The sequence below is a fragment of the Channa argus genome, chromosome 8, assembly GCF_033026475.1.
Source record: "Channa argus isolate prfri chromosome 8, Channa argus male v1.0, whole genome shotgun sequence".
Classification (NCBI taxonomy): domain Eukaryota; kingdom Metazoa; phylum Chordata; class Actinopteri; order Anabantiformes; family Channidae; genus Channa; species Channa argus.
The window spans coordinates 19,519,133-19,536,985 of record NC_090204.1 but is presented as its reverse complement, the minus strand read 5'-3'; the positions used below and the strand labels follow the sequence as shown (position 1 = coordinate 19,536,985).

At 42.2% G+C, this 17,853-nt stretch overlaps 1 protein-coding gene across 3 annotated transcripts; it reads right to left on the bottom strand.

Annotated features, from left to right (window-relative positions):
• Window positions 1-34: 34 nt before the first annotated feature.
• LOC137131602 (transmembrane protein 125) lies at window positions 35-16,415 on the bottom strand. 3 transcript variants are annotated; one of them, XR_010915009.1, is made up of 3 exons: window positions 16,047-16,415; window positions 2,001-6,470; window positions 35-1,847 (listed from the first exon to the last, which is right to left on the bottom strand). XR_010915009.1 is itself a non-coding variant. In XM_067513077.1 (2 exons), exon 2 carries the CDS (start codon window positions 6,053-6,055, stop codon window positions 5,357-5,359), a length of 699 nt encoding a protein of 232 aa, XP_067369178.1. In that variant the 5' UTR covers window positions 6,056-6,470; window positions 16,047-16,415; the 3' UTR covers window positions 35-5,356. The 3 variants fall into 3 exon arrangements, 2 of the variants coding, with proteins under 2 accessions (XP_067369178.1, XP_067369179.1); XM_067513077.1 differs by having other exon boundaries at window positions 35-6,470; XM_067513078.1 differs by lacking the exon at window positions 16,047-16,415 and adding an exon at window positions 10,562-11,395 and having other exon boundaries at window positions 35-6,470.
• Window positions 16,416-17,853: the final 1,438 nt, after the last annotated feature.

Sequence of the window (17,853 nt, the reverse complement as noted above, 5' to 3'; positions counted from 1 at the left end):
CCCTTGTTACACAATCCATTATCTTTTCTGGGGACGTATTTCAGATACCAATGAGGATCTTTAATAAGTATGCATTATTGTGTGTGTGTGTGTGTGTTTTTTTTTTTTTCCTAATTTATGAACTACTGTTCATCCATAGGAAGCAAAGGGATATATTTGGAAATAAAAAAAAAATGTGTATCTTTTAAAGGAAGATGACTTTTTTGCAGGTATTTCCTAATAAGACTGTTACACAAAGTTTGATGTGTGAGTAATATGAGTTGCACCTGTCACAAGTGTCAAATTTAACAACTGCAAGTGCTTTAAAATATTTAGTTGAGAAGCTGTAATGCACTTTTGACATTTCAGTAGTATGTACGAGTTAGATGGAACCAACGATACACCTTTCACACCTGTTTGCCAAATACGATGCCAGAATGGGGAAACCTCCAGCTTAGTTCCATCCACGGGTATTGAAATACAGTACAAATAGCAGCACAGCTACAGCTCACAAATTAACACAGAGCAGTGACAAAATGTGGACCATTCTTAAAAATTTGTATTTTGACTTTCAGCTCCTTGATAGCAAGACTGTACAATAATTGCACCTTTTCCCACCATTTAAATTATAATCCCAATTGACAGGCAAGTCCCACAGGGTCGTTCCCCGTCATACCAGATTAAATTATACAGTACATGAGTACATGTGAAAACTTCTGAAATTACTCAGACTACAACTACAGAAATAACTTTAACTGAAGATGGGGATGGGACACAAAAGCACATAAAGAAAGCCACGATCCAACTCAAGTACACAGTGACACAGCTAGAAATAGAGTTGTACACTTGTACTAAAAATATACTGTCAGTTTGGAAAAATATCTCAATTTATTTATATGGCCTTAGCGGAACACATTTGTCTGGTTTATGCTCTTGGTTTTCAGGTATCTTCTCTGTCCCGGGCTGACAGAAAAGCTCTGAATCCTCTCCTCCCACACAGTCATTTCTCCTTAGTATCAGACCGGCCTCCTTGTTCCCTCTGCTCACTGCATCTGGCTGTCATGCATGGATCCACAACCTGCTACTCTATACTGTAGGTCAAATTAAAAATTTATACAAGTAAGGATTACAGGATTTTCTGCATGTGGTGTAAAAATGCAGCGTGTGTCTTGTGTCTGTGTGTGTGTGTGTGTGTGTGTGTGTGTGTGTGTGAGAGAGAGGGAGAGTGGTGCTAGTCTATACCAGCCCCTACAGATCACTGCCTTGTGCATTGTGCCTTGAGTTCGCGGTCTGTCACTACACCAACAATGGTTAACTGTGTAACCCCTTTGTCTCAAGGTAACAGGCTGTGCGTACGTGCAGACCGATAACGAAGCATGACACTCTCACTATCTCACACACACACACACCCACACACAAATAAATTAGGTCCTGTTTGATGTGCCACTTAGGCCATGTTAGGAATGACTCTCAAAGGCTTTAGAAAAACATTTCACAAACATAAATGCCCTTCATTTGACGTCTTTTTTCTTAACTGTGACCCAATGGAAGAGGTGCTTTTAGCACTTCAGGGAAGTTGAATGTTTTAGCACATCTGCAAAACAATGGGCCTCATTCACCAATATCTCAGCAGATTCACGATGTGTTCTTAAACTGCAGAAATTGTTTGCCCCTTCCCTGCGAGGATGAATCCTGTTTTTCTCATAAGTTAAAAGCGCATTCTGGTTGTTGTATCAGCTCACCACCACGGCCGCCAGTGCATGTGAGAGACTGCAGGGCCGAGTGCTCACGCACACACAAAGGAACTGAGAGGAAACGTTGAGGAAGTCAAGAAGATGGTGCAGCAATGGACGCAGGAAAACGCTCTGCTGCAAGTACACAGAAAGGGAGCTTTCATAGTGAATATAAAATAACACATACACAAGATCCATTGAGCGTTTCCGTTTACACTGTATTCGGACAACGGCACACACAATTTATAGTCTGACCATAAATCTACAAAAATATTACAGTATACATACATATATTGTATGAAAAACAGGAAAGAAGAAACGTCTCTCTTGACTTCTGGAGGACGAGCTCGCCCAGAGTCTGCTGCCAAGAGTGGTCAGGACCCACGTCCTCCTATTGTGGCGGCTGAGGATAAGTGGTTCTCCACATTTCACGGCGATGCTGTGCGATGTGAACTTAACTGTTAGTGTAGCATATATTAATGTTGAAAGACCAGACAAGGTTGTTAAAAATAAGTTATTAAAAACTAATATTATGATTACATCATCATTAAAATCTACATCCTGTAATATTAAAAAAAAAACTAGAATTGTGCAAATGTGCATAGGTCTTTAGTCTGTGTAGGTTCTGTTCTCACCTGACAACACATTCCAATTAAAACATTGTTGAATGTCATAATCTCAAAACGCTGTATTTGAGTTTTAAGATGAAATTTGTTCTTAGAATCAGTTGGTGAACGAAGCCCATCGAGTTTCAATAAAAATAATAATAATAATACAGCATCAGTGTCAGCAGCACATTATAGGATTATCACATTCAGTGAAAGATGATCAGGCATTTAAACATCCTAGTTCTAACTTGTGCAAGTGTATTGAAATTCTATGACAGGCCCTGTTGATGTGATGGATTTAATTTCACTGATGCTTTCCCAGCAGTTATTTTCCCTTCCCTGTTTTGTTATACATAAGAATGTCTGACCATAGCCCCACATCTAAAATAAAGAGCAACATAATTCCTATTTCTAACAAAACAGATCACCAAATTGTTTCCAGGAATTAAAGACTATGTGACAGAATGCTGCTGATGTATCATTTCATTAGTCTTTCGGTCAATTTAATTGGTGCTGTTTCTTTCAGAAAGGATCTTTATTTCTTGAATATGCCACATTTTTTGTAAAACACATACAAAGCCACCGAACTTTCTAAACTTTGGCTAGGTCCCAGCTATCCTTCAATTTGCACTAGTATGTTTAAAGCTGCGATACTCAATCTTTTAGCCAGTGGGGGGCAGAAAAACAAACTGCCTGCAGTTGCTGTTTCGGCAAATTAATTAGCACACGAAGAGATTCATTAAGACAGTTGATGTCTTCTTGTGTATTTTAAGAATCCATGACATTTACACAGCAGTTTTCTGATAACTAGCCTGCACTGTGTGCTCACTGAAAATGTCATCACTTTAAAGAAATATTGAAATGATTTGGAAAAGACTTACTGTGTTCTTCATTCGGACAATGAGATGCCCATTCAACGTACTCAACTGTCTTTATGGATCTCTTCTGTCACCGATTCATACATTCAGCAGACATACTTGGATTTAAACAGGGGAGAGCAGGGGAGTGTTGTAACACCTGATTGGTTGGCAGTTTGACCAATCCGAAACAGCCTGCGGTGATGTCATCACTACTATAGACTCCTATTGGCTTTTTGAGCTTCTGCGAGCAACACTGTGATCCAAAAACCGATTTCCCAGGCAATAAAGTGAAACGGTAAGTAAACAAGTACCTGCATAAGTAATGGTTGGCTGGAATTGGTTGTAACACTAAAGGAAACGGGGGTGAAGTGTGTACGTTGCCAGGCCAGGTGACAGATTCCAGTGACCGAATACACACAGTAATTGTTTTTTTTGTTTAATTTAAAGTTTTAGTAGAAATGAGAATATGGTCGATGTGAGTTGTTGACTTTGTTCAAAACTATTTATTCTTTAATAATGTTCTTGCATGCATTGGTGGTGTGGATCATATTTCAGCTAATAACCTCTTATTGTTACAAAAGGTGTTACTATGCCCCGTCTCCCCTGCAGTGCTGTTATTGTCTGATGTAAGCCCTGTAGTTATTCACTGTGTCTTGGACTCTGATCATTTTACCCACCTAATCCTGAGGAAAGTGGATCACTAGCAAGATGCTAGCTGGGTTACCACTGTATAATGCTTTTGCCCGTTTGTGGTGGGTATACAGTGGGGTAAATCGTCTGCAATTGGTGAGAACCATTTGATTATGATTCAAAACAATAAGGTATGAGCTACAAAGACTCAGTAGAGTTTGGTGAGTCTCCATGACTTCAGCAAAGCACATAACCCCCTTATACAATCAATTCAGTGTTAAAATAAAAAATATAGAAGAAAGCATGTTTGATGAAAACATGATGAAGGTGCTATGATCTTCACAGTAATAACAAGACTGTGTTGATGAACAAAAACAAATTATCAATACATTGTAAAGTGCTGTGAGATAGTTCTCCAACAATGTCATGTAGCAGTGTGTAGGCAGCCAAATGTTATAGTGAGGTTTGGACAGTTTGTCACAAACACCACAGTTCTACTGCATAAATTATTCGAAAAATATTATTAAAATGAGAAAAATGCAATACAAAGATGTTTTTTTTTTCAATGAGCCTCATTAAATCCACCAGCCATCCTCAATTTTACCCACAGTCAGATTCATCAGCTGAATATTTTCCTAAGTTCACGTGAACATGGACAGAGGGAGGCTTTTAAAAAACATCAAATTTTTTATGTTTCTGCTTTGACATTCGACTTCAATTGAAAAAGTAGTGATCACATTCGATACACGTTTATGACAGGTACACTGTCGTGAAGGCCCCTTCAACCACAAACTCCTATCACCTTTGACCAGATAGTCTGGCTGCTTTTCTGTGTAAGGTTATGCTCTCAACATCATGTGGGGAAAAACCTTAATGCAAATCGAATCCGACCTGGGGCAGCAGTGGCTCAGTTGGTGGCGTGGCCGCCCACTAAAGTACTGTAGTCAAAAACCTGTCAAACCTCTTTTGGAACAAACACTTCTCCCCTTAGTCTAAGATTTATTTTCAGCAAAAAGTTGTGCTTCTTATTTCACGGAATCTCCCCAAATACCACTTAGTCAAATAAACCCCATTGCTCTGCATGCTTTTGTGCTGGTGACCTGCACACCAACACCGTCGCTGCTGTGGTGTGATGTGAGATTTACAGGACATTTTTACAGAAAATGTAAAAAAACAATGCAGAAAAATGCAGACTCTAACTCTCAGACACCACTCACATGACAGTGGAAAGCTGCAGCATTTGGCTTCTCACCTGATCGCATGTAGCACACAGTTGCACTGTGAGCCTGGCCATATGTCACTCTTTAGCCTGTTCACCCTTTTCACTACTTATTGCTGATTATTTCACTAAGCAGATATTTTTATAAACCACGGTATTTTGTTCACAAGCACTTAAATCAGTTGGTGATGAAGCTAAACCGTGTAAGGGAGGAATCTTGATTTAATAGGATTTCTCAAAATGTGTTCTAATTCAGCCAAAGCTACGTAAATGTTCTGATATGAAGAGTAAGGGGTTGAAAGCCCACAGTCTGTATGCGATTATGTCTCATATAAGGTTGGCCAGACTGGAGGTGGTCTCTCTGCGAGCCTGGCGATCCATGTGTCCAGAAACTGTGAAGATATTCCAAACCTGGTCCACCAATCTTCGCCCATGCCTCGTTCTCTCAAGCAGGACCACCACAACCGAGTATACTCCAGCACCCACTACAGCAGCCGCTCCTCCAGCCACCAAAACCACTCCAGAGATGTACATGTCATTAAGGGCTTGGCCAGGCTTTGGCATGTGGTTAGCCAGGGCCAGATGAAGTAGAACCCCTCCACAAATCAATAGTGACAGCCCGGTAATCAAAACCACAAGGAGGTCAGATAAACCGCCACTTTTCAGCATGTCAATTCGCTGTCGGCTCCGAACACAGTTCATGTCCTGCACGGCAGAGCTTAGCAGTTGTTTGAGCAGGACCCCAAGGGCTAGAAGGCACAAGGCTGTTCCTGCACCCAGTCGCCATTCACTTGAGACGCTAGTGGTGGTGGAGAGAAGTCCAACTCCTCCCAGTCCGCAGCCCAAGATTAAAAGAACTGCCACACAGTAGCAGAGCAGGGACTTTCGCGGATCTCTGAACCACCACAGCTCCACCTGCTCCTCCAGGATGCTGTGCTGAATTTGAGCTGCATCTGCATGCCCATTCAAGCCAAGCTCAGGGTCTCTGGGGTCCCTCAAAGGGGGAAAGTTATCCAGTTCAGGCATCCTGATGCCACTCTCAGCCTGCTAAATAGGGACGCCACCACCTTAGAGAAAACAGCATTTACAAAAGAATCTTTTGGTTCTTATTTTATTTACCAGTGGCTACCACCTGTGGGTCAGGCTCTGCAGAAAATTCCACACGTGTTTGGGGGGGTTCGCTGTGTATATTTTACTGAATATTTGGAATATTTGTGGCTGGAGTTGGAGGCAAATTAAAGTAATGCACAAACCATGCTAAAACATTCCCTGTGCTGATCTGTGTAAAAAGATTCCACAAAGTCAGTTCAGGTTCTCTTGCATATGTGTGATTGAAAATCTCAGCAGTTCACGCTGACTGGATGCACAAACGTTATCCAAATCACCGAATTCAAACATCCACAGAATGCCTGGTTTGGTGTTGCAGGGTGGCAGCAGTCACCTGGAAGAGAAGACAGACATAAATGTAATGGTGTTTGTAAAGTTTGCAAAAACCTTTGCTGTGCAACTTTGCTGGCCCATACCCCAGGGAAATGCCCGAGGCAGGCTGTTTATTTTGCTCAGTGCTTCACATAAATGGAGTCAGTTTATACCAATATTTCCCATTTATGAATGTGCTGCTGTTGTGACTTACTGGGGTGCAACTAAGCAAAAGGGGGGAAAAAAAGCGTGCTTTACATTTCATGTTGCTACATTTGCAAAAATCTAAAAGGAAAAGCGCAGAAAAATTAACCTAATGTGAGCTAACTGTGTAACAGACCATTCACACAACAAAAGCCCAAAAAGGGATGAGGCCTCTTATCCATCCAGACACGGTCAGTGTAACAGTATTTACCTTAGTGTCAGGTTACTGTTTAAACATGTGTGTAGTTTTGCAGTAGGTGTCGGATGCAAATCCATCGAATTAAAGATGCATACACAGTTTGCACTTGCTGTTTTGATTATGTAAAGAAAAAAAAAAACACTCGGTGTGCTGACACTGGCAACCTTTTCTATCCCTCATTATCACTATGCTAATGAGTTGCCACTACAGAGGCGTCTGGATAAAACAAGCATCAGCTGGCGATACAATAAACAATGTACATATCCACACACATCAAACCGCTAATGCACAAATGTAAATTTCCTTTCTCTCATCCGCCCAAACGCACACCCACACTAGCTCACTTGATGAATTCTCCCATTTGAAGCACCTCGAGTCCAGCTCGTCTTCCTTCCTCCATTATACATGTGCAGAGTTCATACTGCACTGCTGTATGTTGTGCCACATACCAGGTAAAGGCTCATTATACCTGCCAAATTCTGTCCAACTCCCTCTCCTCTCTTCCTCCAGTCATTGCCCTACCTCAGCATATTGATTCTCCCCCGCTGTAGTTTGCAACCTCATCACACCTCATAATACAATCATGTAAACATATACAGCACACTCGCACAAACATCCTCAAGGTTGTGGCTGTCGACAGCTTGTCTCTAAACCTGTCAGTGGCTTTATTTCTATCAAAGTCAGCAGTGCATGGCACAAGCCCACGCGGCCCAACTCGAGCTGACAGGAGTTACAGCTTCTCCTCACCAGCCGTGGATTTTACGAACACAAACACCGCTATCCAAATAAAGCATATGTCAGTCTGAGCATCTTGCATTAGCCTGCATGTTGCTCCCACTAACCTCTTCAAATACAGTGGCATAAACAAATACCTATCAGGTTTTTATGCCCGTCTGTTTTGAAAAGACTACTGTATGAACTACATGCAGAATCACATTTCTCATTAGCGTGGACAGGTACTGACTTGTACTGAGGCAGAACAGTAACATCGTGACACGGGGAGATATGAGGTGTTTGCACAAGGTGTGAAATGAAGAGTGAGGTAATTACAGCAGAGCAGGAGGGGTGTTTATTGGCTACACGCTGTTCAGGAAGCTCTTCACATCCTGTATCTGATAGATGACGCGTGTCTGTGCTTGTGTGATTAGCAGGATCGAATACACGTTAATGATTAGTAAAAAGGTGAAGATATGAAAACTACTGTACACGTTTGTTGGCATGTGTGTTTTATACATCATGACAGAGGTGGAAGACTTAATTAAAAACACATTAAAAGGATGAGAAACACATTGTAAGATAATTTAATTACAGACACATCTGCACTTCTCTTAGAGCTGGGGCATCAAAGGTGTAGGAATGATATTCTCTTTTTATTTAACTATTGTCTCTGTTGTTGATTCCAGGCTAGTAAGACAGTTTGAGAGCAACGAGATCAGTTTATGGTCAAGCCCAAATAATTCTGGATAAGAAAGCACAGCGGTATCATCACTGTAAATACAACATGTTGAAATCTGAGAATTCCATCTTTTGTCTCTGATGTTCATAATAAGTGAGAATATTGCACCTGAATTGCTGAAACAATTTGTGAAACTCAGCTCTGAACAAAGGACCAGAACCTCTTAGTGGAGAATGTATAGAATCCCTTAAAGAAGTTCTGTCTCTGCATAATCTGCCTTCGAACAATCTCTGTTTCTTTGAAAACGTGTAGATTGGAATAGTTTTTCTCATAAACTGGAGGAAGAAGGGGAGTGTGTGTGAGTGGTAGAGGTGTAGACGGGCATTCTATTGAATATTTAGTAATTTATGATTTGAAATTAGTGTTTGCTTGCTCATTGTGTGAACTTACCAGGGACTACAGATGGAAACTAGCCATTGAGTATATATGGTGCACGGCATCTTGTCTCATTACATGAGATGAATGTTTTTTGCACACCGGCCCTTTTCTAAATAAATATAAACATAAAGGTGCTATTTTGTGTGTCTGAGTGTGTGTGCACACGTGTGTGTTTGTCGAGTCACTAATTAATCCCAGCTGGTTTGAGCTCAGTGTCACTGACAGGTAGCACCACAGAAATAGCACAGTAATTGAGGTGTGTATTTGTGTCTTAGTCTGAGGCACCAAAGGTGTTAAGGTGAAAAAAAAATAATTCAACTCCTCTATTTTTTCTTATTAAGCTTTTGAAAGTATCACCCTCCTTTATTCAGGTTTATGAAGGATCACTCTCTGTTCACTGTAGCTCACAGTAAAGCGAGGCGGGGAAAGAACTGGATGAAGGAGTAAGAGGCGACGGCACGCAACAGAGATCATAAGATGAAATTGAACCATTAACGACACGAGTATATCTTACTTCATGTTGTTTTCCTCTCTTATCCCCATAGACACGTGCCCACAGACACACAGAGGACTGCTGGACTGTGTCTTGCTTTCCTCTTTTATCACTCATATGACCTCTAGACTCTGTCATATCAGCTGTGTCATATTGGCCTCATAAATATCTTTACAAAAGCACTGACTCGCTGCGTCACTCTCCACTGGCCTCCCTTCAAGTAATAGAGGCACAGAGGCACAAACAATTTTCACAACTCCAACCAACAACACACCACTCGGTTCCAATTCCAAGTGGCAAAAGGTGCTTTTACGCTGTGCGATTTGGGGCAATAGTGGCTGTAAATCGTGAGAGCAGTCTGATAAAGTTATGGATGTGCGGTGGTCCTATTTAATGTACCGTAGGGTGGTTGATTTGGAGCAAATTCAAACATTCTAAACACAAACCAAACTAATGGAGTAAAATAAGTTTATGGGACTATGGGAAAGAAGAAGAAGAAGAAAGGAGAACTGTTGTGGAACTGTTGTGGAGCAGATGGATGATATGAACTAATGTGCTTTTTAGTTCTTGTAAACTTTTAGCATTTCCGCACGTGTTCGCTGCACAATCTGTGCCGCCTCAGTTTGATACATCATCCGAGATCTTATTGAATCCATCTCACATGCACTAAACGTACACGATTGTTGTTGTTGAGCAGTTTAAAGGCACCTTTCATCAGGAGTGAAACATGTCACATTTTTACACCTGTGTACCAAAAACCTCCCGTACAGTGTGTCAAACGACGAATCTTCACACCTTAGCTGTGAATTTTCACACTGCTCCCACAATACTTTGCATATTCATAAAATATGGATCTTCAGATGTGCTACTGTATCTGAGTGTAAAAACAAAACACTCACTAAGTGGATGTTCCACTGTTTCCCTCCAATTGGCTCAATTAGGGAGTTTTGACAATTGTTAAAATCATAGCAAAACCGAACTGGAGAGAAAGTCACTCATTAAAATGCTTATGTCATCATGTTTTAACACAACAGTGATTTGAGACAGAAACTATTTCGGAAGAAGATCCTAAATGGGTTTCTTTTAAGTGACAGGAATAGTAAGTATGTCCTGGATGCTCGGCTCTGTGCTGGAAACTGAAATGACTAAAGACAGGCTGATGCTAAGGGTCCAAACTGTCTCTGTTATGGTAATGCAGCGAGTTACTGTATGATGAAAAATCCCAAAGACAATCGCAAACCATGGACATTGAGCAGCTTTCTCTCTCTCTCTCTCTCTCTCTCTCTCTCTCTGTGCTTCTGTCTTGTCTATGTTTTCAGCCTGCAAGGTCACTAGAGGAGCTGTGCTTCGGAGTAAAAAAACACTACACTGCACTCCAATTACCTGGGAAGCTTTGGGACTCCGGTAATCCCCTCTCTGTTGTGTTGGCCCGCTGAATTCATTTCACTGGTCATTAGTGTCTCATTTTAATTGTTGGCGTGTGGTTCTTTCACCATCAGTTGTCTGCCATTATATGCTAATCCGAAAGCAGGACAGCGGCGGAAAGTTAGAAGACCGCAACAACATCCAGGGAAAGAAGAGGAGCCAAAAAAGGTGCTTCTTGTAAAAATGTGCAGGGATTCGGACGGGAGTTTAAGTTAGCAAATGCCCTGACACAAAGTTGATATTGGATGAGTTAGCAGAGGTGCAGTGTGCGGTGTCACAGTGCTGATACAAGCTTTTACTGGACTCCCACATGTGTTTCTTTTGCTTCATTCACTTGTGGGAAGCTGATAACTATAAGCTGCTCACTGGCTGTTTACAAAAAAAAATCTCCCATGTGTTGATTTGGATGCCATGCAATACAATCATTTAATATCATATTTCATTTAGATTAATTACAGACACCTGGGGGGCTTAGACTGAAAGTTTTGTGGTGTTTCCTTCGGCATTTGTGATTTCCTGCTTCTTTCCACTGATGTTTCCTAAATTTAGAATGTTCACACCTTCTCACCAAACAAGAACAGAAAAAAGGTTTCTCTGCTGACTAATCAAAGCAAAAGTATGTCACAATTTAGAGGGGGAAAAAATTAGGTCCTTCTGGTCCTGCTGCTGAGTTTCCTGCCGTGTGCGTTCTTACCCGAGTGCCTCGGGTTGGGCTTTTAAGAGAGTCCACAGGAGACTGGGCGATGTGTTACTGTGGTGACAAAGCAATACTCTCCTCCCCCACCCCACCTCCTGCTTACACCCCCCCCCCCTCCTCTCCTGTAGTCAGGCGTTGATTCTGTTCGTGTCCCCACGGGCGAGGAGAGGGGTCAGGGTTGGCTCCATCTGTCTATGTGATGGGCACTGGTGCCAAGCACCATGGGGGCTGGAGGGAGAGGAAAGAAGGCTTGTGTTGAGTAGCCGGGTAACGGATGTTTCTGAGCTGTCATCTGGGAAGCTGAATGGGGCAGAGGCTGAGGCAGACGCTGGGGCTGGGAAGAGAGAGGGGCCTGACGGAGTGGGATATAGACAAGGCGTTGGCAATGGAGGGAAAGGCTCAGGGCTAGTGATGGTGGCGAGCTTCAGTGATCCTTGTTAGGGTTGAAAACGCAGCTGGCAACAAGAAACGGTGCTGAATAGGTCTTTATGCAGACAAGCTGTATCTTTCTTTCTCTAGGATCACAATACAATGCTGAGACGAGCAGGAAGCCTCACTCTGTCCGGAAACGGCGAGGAGACAATGGCCAAGTCAGTGTCACTGTCCTCACAAGAGAAAACCTAAGACAGAAAGTGAGAGAGGAGGATCCTTACATCGTAGCTGCATTTCAGTTTATGTCTTTCCAGCTGATACGCGATTCTCATCCCGACTTACAAGCTCATTCAAAATAAGCCACTTACACAAGAAGGGAGGAAGGGACGCACCGATGAGCCCCTCAACCGGATTCATTTGGTGTAGCCACAGCATCGTTGCTTTATACCAATATTAGTTCAGCAGACAGTGAGATAACACTGTTGCCAAAAGCTAAAGGAGGATTTCTAATGGTGAATGGGACTTTTGCACTTCTGCCATCATTAGCGTGACATTTGTGCCTTTAAGTGAAACGTCAAAGCTAACATCCACGTTCCCCTTCGGGATAAATTAAAACCATAAACACCACTGTTTCCTCTGCCTCCATCATTTAAAGTAAAATAATGTTTCCTTAATGAAAATGTTAAAAAAAAAAACTACATTCCTCTCAGCATCAGCAGATGCTGCAGTGACTCTCAGGGTTAACAAAATGTGTGAAGGCTTTAAACAGACTCCTCCCATTTCCGTTCTCCCTCTAAGATGGTTCAATTCCGCCCTATCTGAGCGTGCTCATTTCCCAGCTCATGGCACAGTGTGGCTCCGACTGGCACAGCCGACCAAGACCTGCCCCCTGACATCTTATCCACCAAAACACACACACACACCCTCTCCATCTGTTTTCCTTCCTCTGCTTTCCTATCTCCCCAGGCCTGCACACCTAACTTTCTTTCTTGTGCCTTGCTCCAGTCCTTCCCCGTCTCACCACGTTTGTTCCTTTATCTTGCTAACTTCTTATCTCTGGCGTCTTATCTGGTATTTTGGTGTTGTGAGAAGGATGCGAGGGGATGGAGGGGTGGGATTACCCATCTTTGCCCCCTCTAGCTCCAGGTAAAAGGCTGCCTGACTCAAAGCCCCTGTGGCATTACTGCATGGAAGCACACATATATCTACACAGCGTGCTGCATCTGTTTTCAGGCTGAGGTGTTTATACTGTTTTTTTCAAAGAAACTCGGCTGTAATTTATCTCTTATCAACTCTTTCATTTACTCTCTATCCTTCCCAGCATTAAAAACATCCACCTATTCATAAACCTGTAAACATGATTCATACAAATGAACAGAAAAGGTTTTTCGTCTGTTATCTGGCGTTTTCCTCTTATTAAATAGGACTCTCTTTTCTCAGTGGTGGCAGATTCTGCTGCTGACAAACATATAAGCCCACCCGAGTTTAGTTCAGTCTCACACTATGGACTCCATTCAGTCACTTTTCTACAGCAGCAGCTTAATGGGGCTCTTAAATGCTGGGACCAGTTCAAAATAGCTTGAATATTTCAACTCCCATCAAAGTCTCCATTACCAAACAAGAGCAAAGAGATTATTTTGGGGGGTTGTGGGGGGGGAGTTGGATGAAATGATGGGCAAAATGACTAAGCTGTATGATAACCCTCTTTAGTCTTGGCATTGGCACAATCACTGTAGATTTAAAAAAAAGAAAAAAAAACAAGAAATGAAAAACTTTCTGGGCAGCCGGTGGCTTTTCCTATGTCAAGCACAGCTGCAATATTAAATTGCTAATCAAATCCCCAATTAACATGCTGCTCTCCTTATGCTTCACTCCTGAAGCTGATGACGGGGATGGCCCTTACTTTTCTCTTTTTTTTTCCTGTCTTCATTTGTAAACCCACCTCTTGCGGGTGATTTGTGGCACATTTCTAATTTAACATAGGATGTCTCTTGATGATGATGGTGATGGATGAGATGTTTTGCTAATTGAAGTGATATGTCTACAGTGCAGCGGAATGTTCTGATTTAGGCTGAGAAACCTGTGTTTTGGTATTTTTAGCCACACAGATTGCCTTGACAGTTTGTACAGACACTCCTGATCCCTTTCAAATGAAGCCTACTGACTTCTGTGATCCTCTATTTTTTGCTTTTTTTCCCACGAGGTTGACATTTGTGCATTAATTTAGAAGACACTCACGTCAAGATGATTCCAGATCATTTGTAGCAACTTTCGGTCGATTTGGCCTCCTTGGCTAAAGTCGGATGAGATGTCTGAATGCTACAAGCTGCGGCCGATTAGCTTAGCTGAGCCAAAAGACTGGAAACAGAAGGGAACAGTGAGCCTGGCCCTGTCCAAAGTTGAGGAAATATGTCACTACCAATAATATCGCTGCCAGTGCCTCTAAGGCTCAGTAGTAAAATATAATAGCTCAGTGTTCAAGTGGTAGAAAATTTAAGGTTTAAAAACAACAACTCATAAGGTTATAAGCCAAACTATATTCTGGACCTGTAACTTCCCGGTTGCCTAGCAACTGGCCCTGGCCGAGAAAGATGCGGGACAAATACCTGCAAAACGAATAATTATCCCATCACTCTCAGCTCATGTGTTCAGTAGTAATTAGCAAACGGTAGCGAACGCCGTAAACATCAGCATGTTGGCGTTGTCAGTGTGATGTTAGCATGCAAAAGTTAGCATCTAGCACAGAGCAGGTTCACACAGCTGCTAGCACAGCGGGAGAGTCCTGGAATGTCACACTCTGCACAGAGCAGCTTAAAGTTAGGATTAACAATGTGAGATGCAAGAGAGAGAAAGACTTTGCTCTACACAAAACATCTAAGCATCCTTACATCGACTCCCCCTTTATTAAATGGTTTGGATTAAATTGATTATTTATACTGGTGGATTGGTTGTATTATGCCCAGGGATGGAGGTGGATACAGTGAGTGGAGCTACTGTACACACTCTACATGCCTGATCCTGTGTATCTGCTGAGAGTGAAACAAAATGCCTCTCGGGAATATTTAAGATTCTAGCCTGCTCTCTACTCTACACTGTGTCTGGCATCCATGTCTCACATGCACACACACAGACACACACACACACCTCACCTATGCACAACTTTTCTTACACAGTCATCCACAGCTTTAATCATTGACGCACTTTGCTTTTTCCCCTGTTCTTTCATCCGGGGTTGTGTGCCGGCTTGAGGCACTTTTCCAATGAGGTCTATCACATGTTGTTTTCAGCCTGAGTTGTTTAAACATCAACTTAAAAGATCTTTAAAATGCTTTTTGGTGAAGCGGGAGCAAAAGTATGTCACCTACTTCCGATGACTCATCGTTGTTCTTTCGATTATGTTACAACACATCCAAACACGAGGTCACACCTGGACAGTTTCTTGGTGTATCTGTTTCAATTGCAATAACTAAAATACAGCACTGACCACATTTCCCCCCAATGGGGTTTATCGATTTTCCACAATGCAGCAAAACTGACCTCTGTCTATTTGACAGGAGCCCTATGAATTGTTGATCTCCGGGGCACACAAGGCCCTCACTGGCACAATACGTGGTAAATGCGGACCATCCCGCCGGTGCAAAGGTCAGCGTATGATACACAGTCAACGTGTTTATATCCCTGTTTTTAGTGGAAACAAAAGAGTCAATTCATTCTTTCGGTAAAGTCCAGAGCACATAAACATTTATTGCTGCAACTGAGAAAAACCTAGATTTCAATCATTAAAACTGGTGGAAGTGACAACTGAATTTATGAAGAATATGCATATTTAGAGGTTAATGGTTCTGAATTAAAAAAACAGGAGCATTACACTGTGACCAAAATATGGCTTTTTGTGTTTGAAAGGTCTGCTGTGTTTGAGCCTTAGAGCAAGTCCTTCTGAACAACAAAGGCTGCTTTTCATTTCAGCACTTTGGATGACTTTGGAGATCATGGGGTTAGACATAGGTGAAGCAAAAAAAAGTAGGAGGACAAACTATTGCATGGGGTTCAGCTGGACGTCTCCACTGAAAGAACCAGCCTGAACATCTTGATTTGTGATGCACAGTCAAACTCGGAACTGTGTGCAATTAACAAATCTATATGTTAGCGACACCTGTTAAAACACAGTCAAAATATTCGTTTTGATATATGATATAAGTTCAATATAACGTCAGCACAAGCCGCTTAAATCTGTACACGCAGGGTAATAGTCTCATTTATCCGTGCGCCTTTTTATCAGGTGGGGAATAAGAGGAAGGGAGACAAAGTTTGAAATGAAGACTACTAAAAGTTGTCTTTTGTGTGTGTGCCATGTTCATCTGAAGCCGTCCTTACCTGTGCGCCCAGCGGCTCAGTCCGTGTCTCATTCCGCAGCGCGCAGCAGCTCGGATCCTCTTTAATTCCTATTCGCAACCAGGACACAGAGTCTCAGCACCGCCGCTCGCTCCGTGGCCTTCACGCTCCTGCGGATCAAAGTGTCCAGAGTCCGGAGCGACGAGCGATGGCAGCTGCCGTCCGAGGTGCTCCGCTTCCCGGCTTCGCCCTCTCTGAAGCCCCGCGCTCTCTCCGCCTCCCCAACACACGGACTTTCACCGTTTAATGCAGGTGTGGCCGCGCACGGCGGCAGGGGACGCCGATGGGAGGGGACAGAGAGTCTGCGAGTGGAGCGCCGTGCATGCCTCCCCCCCCCCCCCTCCGCTCCCCTCCCGTGGGGAACCGCAGCACATGACACGGGGGAAAACAGCTCCAATAAATAAAAGCCACACTGTGACTGTGAGGTCTGCGACGAGCTTAGAGCCGATTGGTGCCATGAGCACCAGTGGTTTAAGCCAGTCCTAATGACTGCGTGATGTAATGTGAATAGGGTCATAATTGATTACCAATCAGCGCAGAACTTAATAATGTTTATGCAGGGGGGGTTTGAAATGACAAGTCTATTTAGTTCTGCAACTTTAGGATGTCCCTTTGTTCCTTCCTAGCAGCTCCCTGTGTTTCTACCTAAAAAGGACCAGTCCCACGTGCCATTGCAAATAATAGCCTGTAAAATATGCACTTATGTGCAAGCTTTCAGTGCCATTGCATTTTCCTTCTCGAAATACTTTTTGAATCAAAATTTCATTTTTTTCTACGTCTCAGTTTCAATTTTGTTTGAAATGACTGACACGATGTCATGAATGACAAACATGATGTGTTTGTTTGTTTGTTTTTAATTGATATTATTATTTTATTCTATTTCTGCAGCTTCGTTCTCCATAACATCTTTAAGTTTGATATTTTCATCCTCTGCAGGGCCACAATCCAAAATTAGATCAACTGCTTCATTCACAGTTCTCTCGCACAATGTGGTGCTTCCACAGAATGGCATGTGCAGACAGAGAGGTATTATTTATAGACCAAAGTAAGAAGAAGTGATCATTGTGTTGTGGATCAGAGAGGGTGTGTGAGCCTGAACGGTGGGATTGTAGACACAGGAGCTTGACGTGTTGTTATTTGTATGTTGCTGTACTGTGTGAACACCACTTATTTTCTATATGTGAAACATTTCAACTGTTGAGACAAACATTGCCTTCAAAATTCATTTTCCCCTCGGATAAATAGCCTCCCCGTGGCACAACGCATCGATCACGGCATCCCTGACACAAAGGCTGTTGCTGATCGATTTTATTTGCCTTTGCCAAGACTACCTCACATCCATTTACCTCCTCAGAGGTGGAGTGATGCTCATACCTGGGCCAATGTAAAAACTATTTATTGCCTCTAGTGAATAAACCTGTAGACATGAATGAGTGAATACCAAACCCAAAAACTTTTTACATACATACAGTAAATCACACAAGACATACAAAAAAGTAAACTAACTTTTTGATGCCCTGTGGTAACTTTTCTTTTTTCATTTTATATATAAATTGTACTATTTGTATCATCTAAAAAAAAAGTTCAACAATTTAAAACATTTGAATTTATTAAAAAGTAGACTTGTTTGTTCATAATAAAGTAAACAATTCTTACATCCTTATTTTCTTTTATTAACCCTTTTATTGGGTTTGTTATACTTCTGCAATTTTTTCTACACATAAAAGAGCAGTCTAATGTTTACAATTCAATTCAACTTTATTTATATAGCGCCAATTGACAACAAAGT